This window comes from Malus domestica, chromosome 09 (genome assembly GCF_042453785.1).
Source record: "Malus domestica chromosome 09, GDT2T_hap1".
In the NCBI taxonomy this organism is placed as follows: domain Eukaryota; kingdom Viridiplantae; phylum Streptophyta; class Magnoliopsida; order Rosales; family Rosaceae; genus Malus; species Malus domestica.
In genome coordinates, this window is record NC_091669.1 from 29,281,545 (window position 1) to 29,298,718 (window position 17,174).

The window sequence follows — 17,174 nt, forward strand, 5'->3', positions numbered from 1 at the left end:
AAGCTTTGTTGGGCACCATGAATTGATTTTGCTTCACACTATTTTGATCAAGACAGTGTGAAGCTTTTGTAGGTGAAGCTTTTGTGTTGAAGTTTTGTAGGTGAAGCTTTTGTGGGTCAAGCTTTTGTAAGTGAAGCTTTTGTGGGTCAAGCTTTTGTAGGTCAAGCTTTTGTGGGTCAAGCTTTTATGGGTCAAGCTTTTGTGGGTGAAGCTTTTGTGTTGAAGTTTTGTAGGTGAAGCTTTTGTGGGTGAAGTTTTGTGGGGTCAAGCTTTTGTGGGTCAAGCTTTTGTAGGTGAAGCTTTTGTGGGTCAAGCTTTTGTAGTTGAACCTTTTGTGGGTCAAGCTTTTGTGGGTCAAGCTTTTGTAGGTGAAGCTTTGGAGTTGAAGCTTTGTAGGTGAAGCTTTGGAGTTAAAGCTTTTGTTGGGTACCATGAATTGATTTTGCTTCACACTATCTTGATCAAGATAGTGTGAAGCTTTTGAGAATTGATGAAGTTTTTGTTGGTGAAGCTTTTGTGTTGAAGCTTTGTAGGTGAAGCTTTGGAGTTGAAGCTTTTTTTGGGTACCATGAATTGATTTTGCTTCACACTATCTTGATCAAGATAGTGTGAAGCTTTTGAGAATTTGTAGTTGTCCTCCATTGATGAAGCTTTGTTGAATTTCCTTTTTTTTTTTTTTTTTGGGAAACTAGAAATTTGAAAATGTGGGAGAGACAACATATACAAATTTGCTTCCACACTGTTGAGCAAGAGATCGTGATGCAAGCCACGCCTTGTAGTAGTCGAAGTTTTGATGAACCATATAAATTGAATTTACTTCGAAGGTTTGAGAATTGCAGTTGCCCTCCATTGATGAAGCTTTTGTTGACACCATAAATTGGTTTTGCCTAACACTATCTTGATCAAGAGTTTGTGAAGCTTTTGAGAATTGTGGTTGCCCTCTATTGATGAAGCTCTTGTTGGCACCATAAATTGGTTTTGCTTCACACTGTTTTGATCAAGAGTGTGTGAAGCTTTCTACGAGTTGTAGTGTTTGCATTGTTACAGAGGGGAAATGTTTGAAGCAGATGCAAGAAGGATGAATAGCTTGATCTTCGTATGCCATGCACTGAAGTTATTGTTGGCTTGCAATAAGACTTTGTTGGTGATTATAACTCTTGTTGGGCATAAGTGCTCCTCTAGTTAAGTTGTCAAACTTGAGGGTTTTTTATTATTTGTGAATGCTAGGAGTTCACATGTACAAGTTGTACCACTCGTCTTCTGGTAGGTGGAATGAATGGTGAGTTGTTTTCATCACTTGGTTGGTGGTACGAAGGTGAGTTCCTTCTTCCCCTGGTTGGTGGCATGAATGGCAAGTTGCCAAATGATATTAGAGTACGGGTTGTACATTTCATCACCTGGTTGGTGGCATGAAAGAGAGTACAGGTTGTACATTTCATCACCTGGTTGGTGGCATGAAGATGAGTTCCTTCTTCACCTGGTTGGTGGCATGAGTGGCAAGTTGCCAAATGATATTAGAGTACGGGTTCTACATTTCATCACCTGGTTTGTGGCATGAATGAGAGTATGGGTTGTACATTTCATTACCTGGTTGGTGGCATGAATGGCAAGTTGCCAAATGATATTAGAGTACGGGTTGTACATTTCATCGCCTGGTTGGTGGCATGAAGGAGAGAACGGGTTGTACATTTCATCACCTGGTTGGTGGCATGAAGATGAGTTCCTTCTTCACCTGGTTGGTGGCATGAAGGAGAGTACGGGTTGTACATTTCATCACTTGGTTGGTGGCATGAAAATGAGTTCTTTCTTCACCTGGTTGGTGGCATGAGTGGCAAGTTGCCAAATGATATTAGAGTAAGGGTTGTACATGTCATCACCTGGTTGGTGGCATGAAGGAAAGTACAGGTTGTACATTTCATCACCTGGTTGGTGGCATGAAGATGAGTTCCTTATTCACATTTCATCACCTGGTTGGTGAGAATAAGGGCAAGGTGTCTAGGCACATTGTAGCAAGTGTCGAATGACACAAAATATGTTGAACCCTTTCAAAGCACAGTTGGCTTATGTACGAATGTGTTGGAATGTATGATTGAACGAATATACTGTGAAGCTGTTCGTTTATTTGTATAGTCTTGTTGACATATACTTAGACTTTGTTTCATGTTGGAAGCATTCATGTTAAAGCTTTGAACCCGAGTGTTTCATTGCTAGGAATGTAAGAGGATTAGGATCGAGTTGTCTAAATCACCTCTTTATTGAATTCATGCCAAATAGTCTTCGTTACATAGGATAGCGAACGGCTGAAGCTTAACACTTGTACAATGTGACTTTACTTGTAATAGTACTTCAAGTGATCAGCATTCCATGGATGGCCAAGGGTCTTGCCATCAGAGCTTCCAAGCTTATAGGAGTCAGGGCCACTGATGCCAACAACTTCAAACGATCCATCCTAGTTTGAACTAAGTGTACCTTCACTTAGGACTCTGTCACAGAGTAATCTTTTCTTCAATACCCAGTCCCCCACTTTAACGAGGTCTGACCCTTGAGTCATAGTAGTTGGAAATGTGCTGCTTGTAGGCGACATTCCTCAAGTGAGCCTGGTTTCTGTGTTCCTCGACTAGATCTAAGTTGAGGGTAAGTTGTTTGTCATTTTTGCTTTGCACGTAGTTCTGGACTCGGAACGTTGCTTGCTCAAGCTCAACTGGGACAACTGCCTCTGTACCAAAGGCAAATGAGAATGGGGTTTCTCCTATTGATGTCTGATACGAAGTGCGGTATGACCAAAGAACTTGGGGTACAAATTCTGGCCAACAACCTTTAGCCTTGTCCAAGCTGGTTTTCAAAGTTCGCTTGATTATTTTGTTGATGACTTCAACTTGTCCATTAGACTGGGGATGAGCTGGGGAGGCAAAACATAAGTTGATGTTGAACTTAGAGCAGAACATCCTGAACTTATTATTGTCAAACTGTCGCCCGTTGTCAGTGACTATCGCATTGGGAATGCCGAATCTGAAAATGATGTTCTTCTATACGAAGTCTTCTATTTTTGCCTCAGTAATGGTTGCCAAGGGTTCTACTTCGGCCCACTTTGTGAAGTAGTCAACTGCAACGATTGCATAGCGAACCTTGCCCTTCCCTGCAGGCATTGGGCTGATCAAATCAAGTCCTCATTGGGTGAAGGGCCAAGGGCTGATCATAGGAGTGAGCGGCTTGGGAGGAGAGTGAGGAATAGTTGCGTAGCGTTGACACTTATCACATGAGCGGGATATCCTGATGGCATCTTGGTGGAGTGTTGGCCAGTAATATCCTTGGCAAAAAGCCTTGTGTGCTAGGGATCGAGATCCAGCATGATCTCTGCAGACTCCTTCATGTATTTCCCGAATGACAGTTTCCACCTCTGCGGGCGTAAGGCATCTTAGGTATGGTAGGTTAAAACCCCGCTTGTAGAGTTGGTCATTAATGATCAAGTAGCGGGTAGCCTTGTATCGAATCTGCTTAGCTTGGACTTTGTCATTTGGAAGGGTGCCATGAGCAAGGAATCTATAAATCGGGGTAATCCAACTATCTCCTTGTTGTAAGTTGCACACTTCCGCAGCCATGGTGTTTGGTGCTGCCAACAATTCGACCTGAAATTTTCTCCCAATCTTGTCTTCCACCGCTGAGGCGAGGCGAGCCAAAGCATCTGCATGACTGTTTGTCGCTCGAGGAATTTGGGTGATCTGGTAGTGGAAGTGCTTGAGCAACAATTATGTTTGTGCCAGATATGCTATCATGGAGCTATCCTTAGTGTCAAAGTTGTTGGTGACCTGGTTAACTACCAATTGGGAGTCACTGAAGATATCAATTCGTTTAACCCTAAGGTGTTTGGCCAAACGTAAGCCTGCTAGGAGGGCTTCATATTCGGCCTTATTGTTCGACGCCTTGAATTTGAAACGAATAACATACTTCATCGCCACTTTGTCAGGGGTCATAAGGACTAGTCCTGCTCTACAACCCTATTGATTGGACGAGCCATTAACATATAGACTCCATGCTGGGGCTGTTGGTTCTATTTTCTGAGCTTTCGAGGGTAATAAAACCACTTTTTTAGGCGTAGAAACAATGTCAACAGGATATATGAAGTCGGCGATGAAGTCTACCACTGCTTAGCCCTTCTCAGCTGGCTTTGGTTGGTAGGAGATGTCAAACCCACCCAATGCTATTGCCCATTAGATCATTCGCCCGGAAGTGTCAGGACTTTAGAGTATTTGTCGAAGAGGATGATTGGTAAGCACGATGATGAAGTGTGCTTGGAAGTAAGGACGAAGTTTTCGAGCAGACATGACCAATGCTAAAGCCAATTTCTCAATGTTGGAGTATCATGTCTTCACATCTTGTAAGGCCTTGCTTGCGTAGTAGACAGGCCGTTCGACATTACCATCATTTCGAATGAGAACGAAACTTACTGCTGAAGCTGATACCGACAGATAGATAATGAGAGTGTCACCAACCTCAGGTTTGGAGAGCAAAGGGGCTTTACTCATGTAGTCTTTGAGGTTCTTGAATGCCTTAACACATTAATCAGTCCAGGTAATGTACTTCTTACTTCCATTAAGTGCTTTGAAGAAATGAGCACATCTATCGGTGGCCTTAGAGATGAACCTAGTTAAGGCTGCCACCTTGCCAGTAAGGCTCTGGATGTCTTTTAAAGTTACCGGTTCCTTCATGTCGAGGATTGCTTTGATCTTCTCGGGATTAGCCTCAATGCCTCGTTGGCTTATCATGAAGCCTAAGAATTTGCCAGAGCCTACGCCGAAGGCACATTTGTTGGGGTTCAACCTCATTCAATACCTCTTCAGAATGGTGAAAGTTTCAGATAGGTTGGTGATATGTTGGTCAGCATGTTTGCTCTTGACTAACATATCATCAACGTAAACTTCCATGATCTTCCCAATCTGTTCGGCGAACATTGAATTGACCAGTCTCTGATAAGTCGCTCCTGCATTCTTTAGGCCGAAGGGCATGACGTTATAGCAATATAGTCCCCTGTCAGTAATGAAGGCTGTGTGTTCTTGGTCCGGAGGGTTCATGAGGATTTGGTTGTATCCTGAGTAAGCATTCATGAAGCTGAGGAGTTCACACCCTGCCTAGAGTCTATAAGTCTGTCTATGAGAGGAAGAGGAAAGCTATCTTTCGGGCATCCTTTGTTTAGGTTGGTGTAATCGACACACATTCTCCACAAGACCTTTTGGAGTAGGAGACTTTCCTTGGTTGGATTCTTCTTAAAAAGGACAACATTTGCTACCCACGTTGGATAATTGACTTCGCGGACGAAGCTTATGCCTTTGAGTTTTTTAATTTTTGCCTTCATTGCCTCGTACCGTTCAGCATCATAAGATCTTCGCTTCTATCTCACTGGCTTGGTCTTGGGGTCAATACTTAAGCGATGACAGATTATATCGGGAGAAATGTCTAGCATGTCCTCGTATAACCAAGCGAAGACCTCAGTGTTCTCTTGTAAAAAAGAGATCAATGCCAATCGAATGGGTGGTGACAAAGTGGTACCAATCTTCACCATGCGATCCGGATAATCTTTTGAGATAGAGACCTTCACCAACTCTTCAGCGGGTTGTGCTTGCTGGGTGAAAAAGTCATCTCGAAGATCGTCGGGTTGACTGTTGCCACCATGAAGATCCAAGTTGACTTCATCTGGGCTGGTCTTTATGACTTGGTCATGTATAGAAAGGGTTTCCTTGGGCACAGGCAAGTGCTGTTGCTTGACCGAAGTGTTGTAACATGATCGTGCACTAAGTTGATCTCCTATGATGTAACCATTGCCATAGGGGGTTGGAAATTTCATCAACAACATATGTGTGGATACCATGGCCTTGAGATCATTGATGTCTGTGCGTCCGAAGATGACATTGTATGCCGTTGGGCAATCAACCACTAGGAAGTTAGTGGTAATGGTAGCTATGTAAGGGCCTGTACCAATGGTGAAAGGTAAGTGTATGCTCCCCAAAGGTTGCACAATATCACCGGAGAAGCTTATCAAAGGGGAAATCGAGCGGTCGAGCAAGTGTTCAGCTACATTAAGTGCCCTGAAAGCTTCAGCAAACATGATATTGACCGAAGCCCCCGTGTCTACCAGGATTCGTCGTACTTCAAAGTTGGCTATGTGAGCTTCCACGATCAGTGGGTCGTTGTGAGGGTAAATGATACCTCTTTCTTCCTCAGGGTAGAAACATATTGGATCCCAATTAGGCTTTTGATACTTACCTCCCCTGATGTCTTCCACGTGAAACACTTGGTGACCAGACCTTAAAGCTCATTCACTATTTTTCATAGCCCTGTTGGAAGATTTAGATATGGGTATGCCACCATTTATGGAATCTATCACATTTACCTGGCGTTGGTTACGGTTACCCTTTGGAGGGTGAAGGAGGAATTGATCAATTTTTCCTTCACTGCCAAAGCTTCAATATGATCACAAAGGGTGATACACTTCTCGCCGTCATGGCCGTTATGCTCGTGGTAGCAGCAAAACGTGCCCGTGTTCTTCGTGGGCTTGTAATCCGGGTGCCTCAGTTTTGGCTTCGGTATCAAGTGTGCTATGCTGGGGTAAATGGCCACGCATGTGGTGTTCAAAGGTGTGTATGCCTCATACCTCAAGATAGGGGCTGTCCTGACACGTGCTTGACCCACTGTGTTGACTGCCTAGGGTCGGGGATTATCATTGCGATACCCTTGGTTATTGCGGTAGTGTCCCTTACTCCTTTTACTAAAATAAGACTGGTTAGGATGGAAATCTTTCCTTTTGCCTTGAGATTAATATGTCTGCTGACTTGGCAAAGTATTAAGTAAGGCATGGAGAGGCACCGCTGCCGTTTGGAAGGTCGAGGTCTTCTCATTTGGTTGGATTTGGCTTCCACTCCTTACTTGCTGATAAAGGGTGGTTGTGGGGGGTTTCCCTTGATATGTCATTGCCTCAGCGGAGGCATGGTTGTAAACCTGTGCCATCACCTCAGGGTAAGTCTTCCAAGTGTTGGCATTGATTATGTACTTGAAGAAACAATCACGTAGGCCTGCCGTGAAGGCCTTGAGGGCGGTCTTATCATCTACCTCAGCGCAGCGAGAATACTCATGGCTGAAACGACCAGCATACTCTCGTAGTGACTCGTCCGGCTTCTGGTGAATAGTGTACAAGTCATCTGCAAAATGCAAACGATCGGTCTGGAAGATGTGTTGAAAGACAAACAGTTTCCTCAATTCCTCAAATGAGTCTACTGTCTCAGGTGGAAGACGACAATACCAGTTTAGAGCTCCGCCAGAGAGGGTGAAGGGGAAGAAAAGACATCGCTCTTCGTCGGTGTGCATCCGATATGCCATGGTGGACTCAAAGAGGTTAAGGTGTTCAATTGGGTCCTCCCTTCCAGTATAGAGTTGTAAACCAAGCTTTTGTTTTGTCTTCACTTGAAGGGGGGTGTCAAGGATCCTCTTTGTGAGAGGGTCAGGCCTGGATTGGTTCCAGTCAGGTATCTCGGCCTAACATTTGGCCTTCAACTTGTTTACTTCCTCAAGGAGCTGTAGGACAAGGGGGTCTTAAGTGGAGTCATGTACCACTGGGATTTTCTTTCGTAAGTCTCCATCGCCTCTTGGAAGTAGGAAAGTTTGAGCAAGGGCGTGTGATTTTTCCTTGGACTCGCCGTACTGACTTATAGGGCGAGTCTGTCAGAATACCTTAGAGTCTCTTGTACCTTCATGTTCCTCTAGGACATGTTGTTCCTTCCCTAGATTGTCAGCTGGCCTGGGTCGTGGCAGGGGACCAAGTCTTTCAGAAACCCTTGGGTCATTGATCTTCGAGCATATGTGGAGGGGATTCTCTCGACGTTGCTTTAGGAAGTCTCGACAGTCACGATAAACGGCTTTCGATCCTTTCAACCCTTCTGCAAGGAGTTGTCTTCCTTTGTTCTCCTGCTTCAGGTCGAAGCAGCTGGGTTGAGAGAAGTCTCATGTTGATCAATATTTTGATGATTAGCTCGCTCTTAATCAGGGATACCCATGTCGAAGGAAGGTGACCCTCCGTGTTGGGAGGCACCTAGATGATGGTTGATGTCCACAAGGGCAACCAGCTCACGTGTTTGAGTACGCATAGTTTCATGGAGCGTCTTAAAGAGCTTCTCATACTGCTCCTGAAGGACCTCATTCTTCATTGCTATCTTGTTATTTTGAGCTTCTAGCTCATCGACTTTAGCTTGAAGAGCAACCCTCTTTCCTTCATTCTTTCGTTGCTTCGCACTAGGTGCAAGAGGGGTGTCATTCTGTGTGCTATGGCTTCCTTTGCTCCCCATGTTGAAGAGGGATGCCTGTTCAAAAGAGAGTGTACGAATGGTGGAAACCAGCTTGACAAAGCTGAAGAGAGTGGGAATAAGTGTCGTTCCCACAGACGGCGCCAAATGTTGATGCTCAAAATCAGTGAGGACTTTGGTACAACAGAAAGTGTTAAGTTTGTGACCTTCGCTAGATTGCTCCGGTCACTAGTGTGGATAAATATGTAAATGGATAGAGACAGCGAAGCAAACACAAGATGAACGTGGTTCACCCAGATTGGCTATGTCCATGGAGTAGAAGAGTTCTCATTAATTGTGAAGGGTTTACACAAGTACATAGGTTCAAGCTCTCCTTTTATGAGTACTAGTGAATGATTTAGTACAAATGACATTAGGAAATATTGTGAGAGAATGATCTCTATTTATAGAAGAGAGTTTCTAGTTTCATTCTGACATTGACACGTATCGTGTTATGATTGGCTTCTGGTGTTGACACGTGTCGCGCTATGATTGGCTTCTGATGTCGACACGTGACGCGCTGTGATTGGCCTCCTGGTTGGAGGGAAACTCTTCTGGGTCCTTGACGGTATAACATTGACCGGTGCTCAGTAGTTTCGGGATTGGTCAAGTATGGTACAAACAAAATAAATAAAAATGAACAAACATGCAATAAATGTGAGATAATTAAACTTTGATAATTCTTTTTTTTCTTCGAAAACATGAAAAAAGAAAAAGAAAACACTAAGAAACAACTAAATTAGTTATAGCAACTCCAGAGCAGTCATCCAAAAGAGTTTGAACTAAACAAGGAGGAGGCTCTACAAGCTCTTGAAACTCCATCTCGCTATTTAAATTTAATTTGGCTAACCCATCAGCTGCAAAATTATGCTTTCTATGAACATGTTGCACATTACAACACCAATTCTCTATGATCAAACTTTTGCACTCCGAGACAAAACCATAGAGATGATGATTAATAAGGCTAGGTGAACCATGAATGAGAGAAACCACGAAAGCATAATCAACCTCCACAATAAGATGAGAGAAATTGTGTAGCTTTAGTTATCTTCAACCCATAAAACAAAGCCCAAAGCTCAGCATGGAGGACTTTCCCAACTCATTTTTTAGCAATAAAACTAGTGATCCAGTTACCATGCCAGTCTCTAATTAGTCATTCACTTCCAATCACCCCAAGCACCATCCACATTTAACTTAAAAGTCCCAGACAGAGGAGGAACCCAAGCTAAGAGAACCTGCATAGAGTTGTGTTTACTAGAGATGCTAACATTAGCTTTGAGCCATTTAGTAGAATACTCCAAGATGCATTTCTTTAGATCAAGAGGTTTAATAAAATTAGGACAAAATATAGCACAACACCTCCACTTCCATATGAACCATAAGGCTACAGCAAAAACAAGATTCCAAGGTAACCCAAGCTCATGCAGATCATTGCATTTTAAATTTGCCTCCACACAACCAAGGAATGAATCAAATTGGTTCCAATGAAGATGATGTGGAACATAAATATTTCTCTAGACCCATATAGAAGCATGACAGCTTGAGAAAACATGCGACATATTCTCCACTGCATAACTATAAATCTGACAAAAAGTGTTGCTAGACATGTGTCTTTTAAAATGTTGCTCATTAGTCAGCAGCTTACCATGAGACAAAATCCAAAGAAAGCATTCAATTTTATGAGGCAACTTGATTTTCCAAATGAAATCCTAAGAACTGTCAGCAAATTCTTGGCTTGGAAAATTCATAAGATAGCCACTTTTCACACTGAACTCTACATTATTGGTGCCACTCCAGATCATTGAGTCATTGCCATCACAGGACAAAACAACTAGAATTCAAAGAATGTTCTTTATAACTTAGGGAGGAATCATAAGACTTAACTTATCAACATTCCAAGACCCATTCTCAGAGAAGTCTGCAACTTTTAAATTTGGATCAAAACCATGAACTGAAGGCAGAACATAATTAATCAAGGTATCATTTCCAACCCAAATATTAGACCAGAAATTTGTATTTTGACCATTTCAAATTCTCCATTTAAGGCCTTTATGTAAGGTCTCAACACCATGAGTAATATTCCTCCAAGAAGAAGAATCACGCTTCCATACTTTAAATTTAAAAAGATCAGCCTCACCATGTTTGAGATACTTTTTTCTACACATATTAGCCCATAAACCATTGTCCTTATTCAGTAACCTCCAACCTGATTTAGCAAGAAGGGCCCTATTCATCTGATTTGTTTTTTAATGCCAAGACCCCCTTTAATCATAGAACTAACTTTGTTCCAACTCACAAGGTAAGGTTTGGCTCTATCATCCACATTACGCCAAAGAAAGTTTCTATTGATTTTATCAAGAGAATCACAAATATTGATAGGAATGCTAGCAATTTGCATAGTATAGACTGGTATAGCAGAAGCAACAGACTTAATTAAAGTAAGCCTACCTGCCATAGAAAGCATTTTACTATTCCAAGAAGACAACTTCATCTGAACTTTATCTACAACATATTGATAGGTTGCTTTATTGATTCTTTTATGCAATAAAGGAATTCCCAAGATATGTCCCAAGCGAGCTAGCTACATTTGAGCCACATATCCTGCTGATTTTACGAGCCACTTTTCTCCCAGTATTCGGAGAAACAAAAAGCTTTGACTTCTCAAAATTAACTAATTCATTGGAAAAGGCACATAACTTATCAATGCAGGACTTGACAATCTTTGCTTGTGTAACAATAGCTTTAGTAAAAACAAGAAGATCACCTGCAAAAAACGGGTGGGAAATATCAGGACCTCCACTTGACACTTTGACAGGTTTCCATGTTTTCTTATTAACTTCATAGGTAATTAAATGACTTAGCTTCTCCATGCAAATAATAAAAAGATAAGGAGAAAGAGGATCTCCTTGTCTTATACCACAACCTGGTTGAAAAGCATAAGAAATTTCGCTATTAACGATAGCTCTGAAGTTGACAAAACTTATAAAGCTCAAGATGAGTTGGAGTAAGCTTCCATCAATACCAATTTCATAAAGAACATAAGCAATGAAATCCCATGATAATTTGTCATAAGTTTTAGACAAATCAATTTTACAAGCCAAGAAACCATTTTTTCCTTTAGCAAGCTTAAACTTATGCAGAACTTCCTAAGCCATCATAATATTATCTGTTATATGACGATCGGGAACAAAACTGACTTGATTTGGGCTAATAATCTTCTCTATTAGAGGCCACAGTTTGCAAACAAAAAATTTGGAAACTACTTTATACATTGTAGTACATAAACTGATGGGCCTAATTTGATTCATAGAAATTGGATTCAGGACTTTGGGTAATAAAGTGATAAGCATTTCATTCATACTAGGAGGAATTTTGTTATGCTGAAAACAATGCTGAACAGAAGCGGTGACATCATTGGCACATTCATTCTAGCAAGGCTGAAAGAAGAGGGCATGAAACCCATCAATGCCAGGAGCTTTAAGGGGGCCAATAGCAAACAAAAAATCCGTGATTGCAGAATTATCAACTTGAGCATTAAGATCTCTAACTTCATCCTCCAACAACGAAAGGAAAATGGGCAAATTCATGAAAACTTATTATAACTTCTATCAGTGAACAACTCTTTGAAATAATCAACCACCACAACTTTCAGATCCTCCTACCTTCCTTCCAAACACCAGAGCCATCTTTAAGTCTTTCCAACCTATTTTTCCTCCTTCTAAAAAGAGTAGACAAATGGAGAGGGGTTTTGACAAGGGGTGTGATTGAATCCAAAAAAGACTGCTACAGATCTACAGCAACAAGAGCCTAATCACTGATGTAGCTCTTTGAAAATATGATACAACGTAAGTTTTACACCGAGGATTATCTTTGATGATTAGCCTATTGTGAGGCATTAAAGAGATGAGTTCTCCACCCTATTGTGATCATGATGTTCACTAGTCTATTCATTACCGTTAGATGAGTTTAAATTTTAAGCTCTGTGTAGTGGGTAGATACAAATTTAAAATTTAAACTCATCCAATGATAATAAGTAGGGTGGTGAGCAAAAATGCACCCAATTTACATTGGTGTTTAGAGACTTAAGGGAGTTTGGTGGGCTCATCACAGTGAGTGTGTCGTCCTCTGCAACATGTGCCTTGATTTGTGTGTAGATGGCACCTTACCACATGTTCACGTGTCAATTGCAATAGAGTTTCGAAGTTTAGTTGTGTGTTTAATCCTAGTGTTGTCGATACTACTTAAGCATCTCGGCATCTCGATTTACATGCGTTGAGTATTACTAGTGGCCTACAACAATATATTTACACTAACAAATGAAGAATAAATTAGCATTGGACTTGTCATTTACGAGATATGAATTTAATGACTCTCACTTACAAGTGAAAAGTAATACTATTAGGCCATTGTTTTAAGGGGCGGTGAGTGAGTTTAATATTATGTGAAAACTTTGCATATGAAATTCCTATGATATTTTTGAATATATTATGCATTTATATATGAATATATGATTTATGGAGTTATTATTTTTAAGTTTCGTTAGTACCTTGAATATATTATGCATTTATATATGAATATATGATAAAACTTAAACTATGTATGAGTAGGGTTTCAGTCACTACTTAGTTTAATTTAATCCAAAAAATCTAATGAACTTATAACTATAAGCACAAGAGACGGTGACAGCATCATAATTAAGTTAAAGTTTAAGTCAATGGTAGTATCATTATTAAGTTGAAATTTGCTAGCACTGACAACTAAATCTTCATAACCAAAAATTTATGAAGAAACAATGGCCCATTTTATGAAGAAATAGTTGCCGGTTGCACCGAACATCAACTTAATTATTAATTGTGTTTCTGCCAAAATATCTTATATAATATTGATGTATGAGTTATAATGGACCAATGACACGTACTATTATAGTATGAGCATAAGTCTAAGGCATTTAGGCTATTAGAGTTCAAATTAGGTCGGCAATTAGAGTTCCCATTAGTTTTAAAGTCTTATGAAAAGATAAATACATATCCTAATTCAAATGAAATTGTGCTTAATGTATGAAACGGTTTTACCACTTATAGTTTGACAAGGAGACTATTTTGCTTTTCAACACGAATTCTAATAGCAGAAACATATGGATTGATCGTCTATATAAATTGACATGGTTTTTATCGAACGAAAACCTATTGTTAGTTGTGCATTCAATCTTCTGAAAGAGAGTAGAAGGACAACTTTGAAGATCACGGCGTTGGGTAAGTGTATGTATCGATCAGTCAGTTTATTTTCCCTCCAATAGTTTGTCGATTAAACTACTTACAAAAACAATCTCAACTCTGTTAGAACACGGAGCAGGCAGTACATTTTTGTTCACAGGTCTTCAAGTTTAGAGAAGAAAGCAAGAAACCAAGAAGAAAGGCAAATCAAGAAGATAGTCCTGAAAGTTTCTTCCCATGGAATTGAAAGACACTGCACCAATTGGCGAAAAGGAGCCCGAGATCATGCTTCTTGATAACCCATTTGCAAGGTTGCTGCTGGAGGAGCTGAGAATCGGGGATCAGTCGCTACTCGAGGTTCAGAACTTGCCTGAGAAATCCAATGTGCGCGAAGAAAATGTGCCGAAAGAAGAGAAGGCTCTCGAGTTGGAAGAAAACAGAAAGCTGAAAGCGTCTGAGAGTAACTTGCTTAGAGGTACAAAAAGGAAAGCAAATTATATGGCCCTGAGGATAACTGGTTCTTGGACTAAATCTGGAGAGAAAGAAGCAATGCCGTCTTCTGATCATTTGCCCGCCGATGCTTTTGAGGTTTCGTATTAAGAACAAGTTCTCCGCCACGGACAATACCTCCGGTGAAAATTGAAAACGGAATCACGAGGAATTGCTGATGTATTCGTTATTCGATCAACAGCCCGAGATGAGCAATAAGGATTCGTTATTCGATCGCAAGTAATTCTAATTCAATGTCGATGTAAATGTTTTTGCACCGGAGTGTAAGTTGTTGCTTTTCCATCAAACCTGTTAACCAAGCTCTGATTGATAAACATGCAATTTTCAGAAACCCCGAGCTTTTCGGGGGTTTGGGTATGTTCCAACAACCATGAAAATATGGCGAATGCCAAAATGCGTTGGCGGATAAATTAAAAACTTAATAATATGCAAAATCTACTTATAACTAATGCAGATTAGAGTGTTGCACATGATCAGCTTCATGTTAGAAGATCACATTAAGACAACAATCCAATTCATTTCAAGAAGCATTGCCAAAAGAAGAAGAAAAATCACTGGAAGGTAATGCAAGATCATGCCAACCATCCGCATCAACTTGTTGAGTCTCTTGATCTGATCAATCCAGAAATAATGAAAAAGAGATCAGTACGAATAATATTTTTCCACAAGAAAACTTAAGAAACAAATAAACAAAACAGTCCAAACAAATATTGTGCCTGAGCTCCAAAAATCCCTCCCCTTCCATAGAATTTACCCCATCTTTCGCTCTTATAGTGGCGGCACATCAGTAGAATTATATTTACCACAGCAAATTAATGATACCAAAGTATGGTAGGATATACTGATGCTCTTCCAAAACATTTCAGACAAACAAGCAGAGAAATAGCTGCCTAATAGTTCGTAAACATCTTTCAAAATCCTCACTCGTTAATTTATTGAAAATTCAAAAAGGCTTTGACTATCGCCTACCGAAATCCTTAGCTAATCACACCCCTTAACCATTAGAATTTCAATAATGGATCCATGTCTGCACAAATCAGCAACCACACCCTCTAATTACCCAACGGTGGTCTGCATCACAAAGACGTATCAGATTCCTTGTACCTGAAAAACTAGGGCTTTAAAGAGTTCAGAAAACAGAAATGGAGGATGTGAATGTCATTTAGTTTTGATCTTCAAATCTCGGGGGGGGGGATAGAATAAGGCTTGTTTTATTCTAATTCGGACTTAAGCTCTCTTGCTTCTGCTCTCCATGCTTTGGATCTGTTCCCAAAGAGGTATAAAATGGCACATTTTCATAGCAGGAAAGCCTACACAATCTATTGCTAAAAAGGTGAAAATGTAAATACCATCCTGTCATCGTCTAACCAATTCCGAGACCAGTGAAACCCCTTTCTTAAGTCTATGCAAAACGTTGTTGGCAAGAGTGTACAGAAGAGAGAAAGGGTGAAAAGAGAGTTTAATGGAAAGGCTCACAAAATGCAATAGTGTGAAAGTTAGAGCATCCAACCATAATTTTCGTCTCCATGGAAAAACTGGCACGGTGGGTGAAATTTTTTTCCTAAAGAATAAAAAGACGTACTTGAATCTGCAGTGTCATCAGTCTGTACAACAAGCACTGGTGGTAGGGGAAGCTCTGCAAACAACAAAAAGACTATTTTAACAATTGACCAACAACAAATAATGTGATGATAACTTCTTCAATGTATGCATTTGTCGGGACACATAAAAGGGGGAAGGCAAATGCTACCGTCATCAGGAAGAGTGTTTCTCATCCATTCTTCACCCACAATATCTATTAGTATACCCGGGTTCAACTCAACCATGTTTGCTTTATACGCAATGCAAAATCCAATCCAGAATTTTTGTTCAGTTACTGTTATCGGTATATCTACAAAAGAGCAACATGAACTAACACATTAGTAAAAACACAGGCATTCACATTGGGTAGGACCGGTGTATTAAACTATCGAGAAAAACATAACTCTACCATAACATGCTTATGTTACAGAAGCAATCTCTAAGACCAGGTGACAGTATCTCAAATGAACTCAACCTAATGACATCTAACTATAAGCAGCAACTTCATAGTTCATACCATAACGAACTAAAGAGTAGCGTAACACTGCAACATTTGCTATTTTAAACAAATGAAAAGACCGCACACAAAAACAGTGACCGCATTCAGTAATTCATGTTAAGTTGAACATAAGTTTCTGAACTTTATGTTTTTTGTATCATTTTCATGGCAATGGAAATGTACTTATCTCGACATTATGGATCAGATCATGGCCTCTCTTCAGGTAGAGCGAAACAGCGAATCGAGAAAACTAATTGAAAGAAGAATAATAAAAATATGCCACTTCGATCAAAGATTCAAATCCGAAGTACATAACAGAATATCAAAGTACTAAGTTCCCAACCAACATAACTAAACATGAGTCCTCTCATTGCCCTCGTCAACGGCAAATATTGTTAACTCAAACTAAAGTTCATCAGGAGTAGTAAGAAATTAACACAAATTGCAACCAACTAACAAGCAATTATCAAAGCATTAGATTTAGAGAAACCAGAAAGCAATTAATTATAAAAATCAAAGCAATCAACTTAATAAAAAAACTGTTAACAATTAACCCATATCACACATAACATACATCAAGGCAACCACTGAGAAAGAAGTAGAGAACCCACCTCAGAAGTCCGAACTGAGAAGAACGGAGAAGGGGACGAGGGCGACCCGACGACTCGGTGCAACCAGAAACTGACAAGAACGGAGCAAAAGCCCGGCCAAAATTAATTAGGTCCGGATGGTTTGGTTATCTTTTGAAAACCGAACTGAACCACATATTTATCTTTTTAGTTCGGTTCACAATTTTAATAGTGAACCGGTATCAAGTCTATTTAAAGAATGACTTAACTTATTAGCACCTTACTCCACATAACATAATATTCGTGTCATGTAACTTATTTTTTCAAGTCGGTAAAATACTGATTACGAGGTGGAGTACATCAGTAACGTAGTTAGGATTTTCAAGTAATGAGGCCATAATATCAACCAAAAAAATTTTACTGGGCCATTTTGTCAAGTACCTAGTAGACACCTGCCAATTACTATTAACATATG

General features: G+C 40.3%; 1 protein-coding gene and 1 long non-coding RNA gene across 2 annotated transcripts; one reads left to right on the forward strand and one right to left on the reverse strand.

Annotated features, from left to right (window-relative positions):
- Positions 1 to 13,369: 13,369 nt before the first annotated feature.
- On the forward strand, positions 13,370 to 14,364 carry LOC114827038 (uncharacterized). The gene is made up of 2 exons (XR_011571551.1): positions 13,370 to 13,585; positions 13,668 to 14,364. It is a non-coding gene; the product is annotated as an uncharacterized lncRNA (long non-coding RNA).
- Positions 14,365 to 14,472: 108 nt separating this feature from the next.
- LOC103444418 (anaphase-promoting complex subunit 13-like) lies at positions 14,473 to 16,916 on the reverse strand. Its single transcript, XM_008383342.4, has 4 exons — positions 16,742 to 16,916; positions 15,801 to 15,941; positions 15,633 to 15,686; positions 14,473 to 14,662 (listed from the first exon to the last, which is right to left on the reverse strand). Exons 2-4 carry the CDS (start codon positions 15,874 to 15,876, stop codon positions 14,571 to 14,573), a joined length of 222 nt encoding a protein of 73 aa, XP_008381564.3. The 5' UTR covers positions 15,877 to 15,941; positions 16,742 to 16,916; the 3' UTR covers positions 14,473 to 14,570.
- Positions 16,917 to 17,174: the final 258 nt, after the last annotated feature.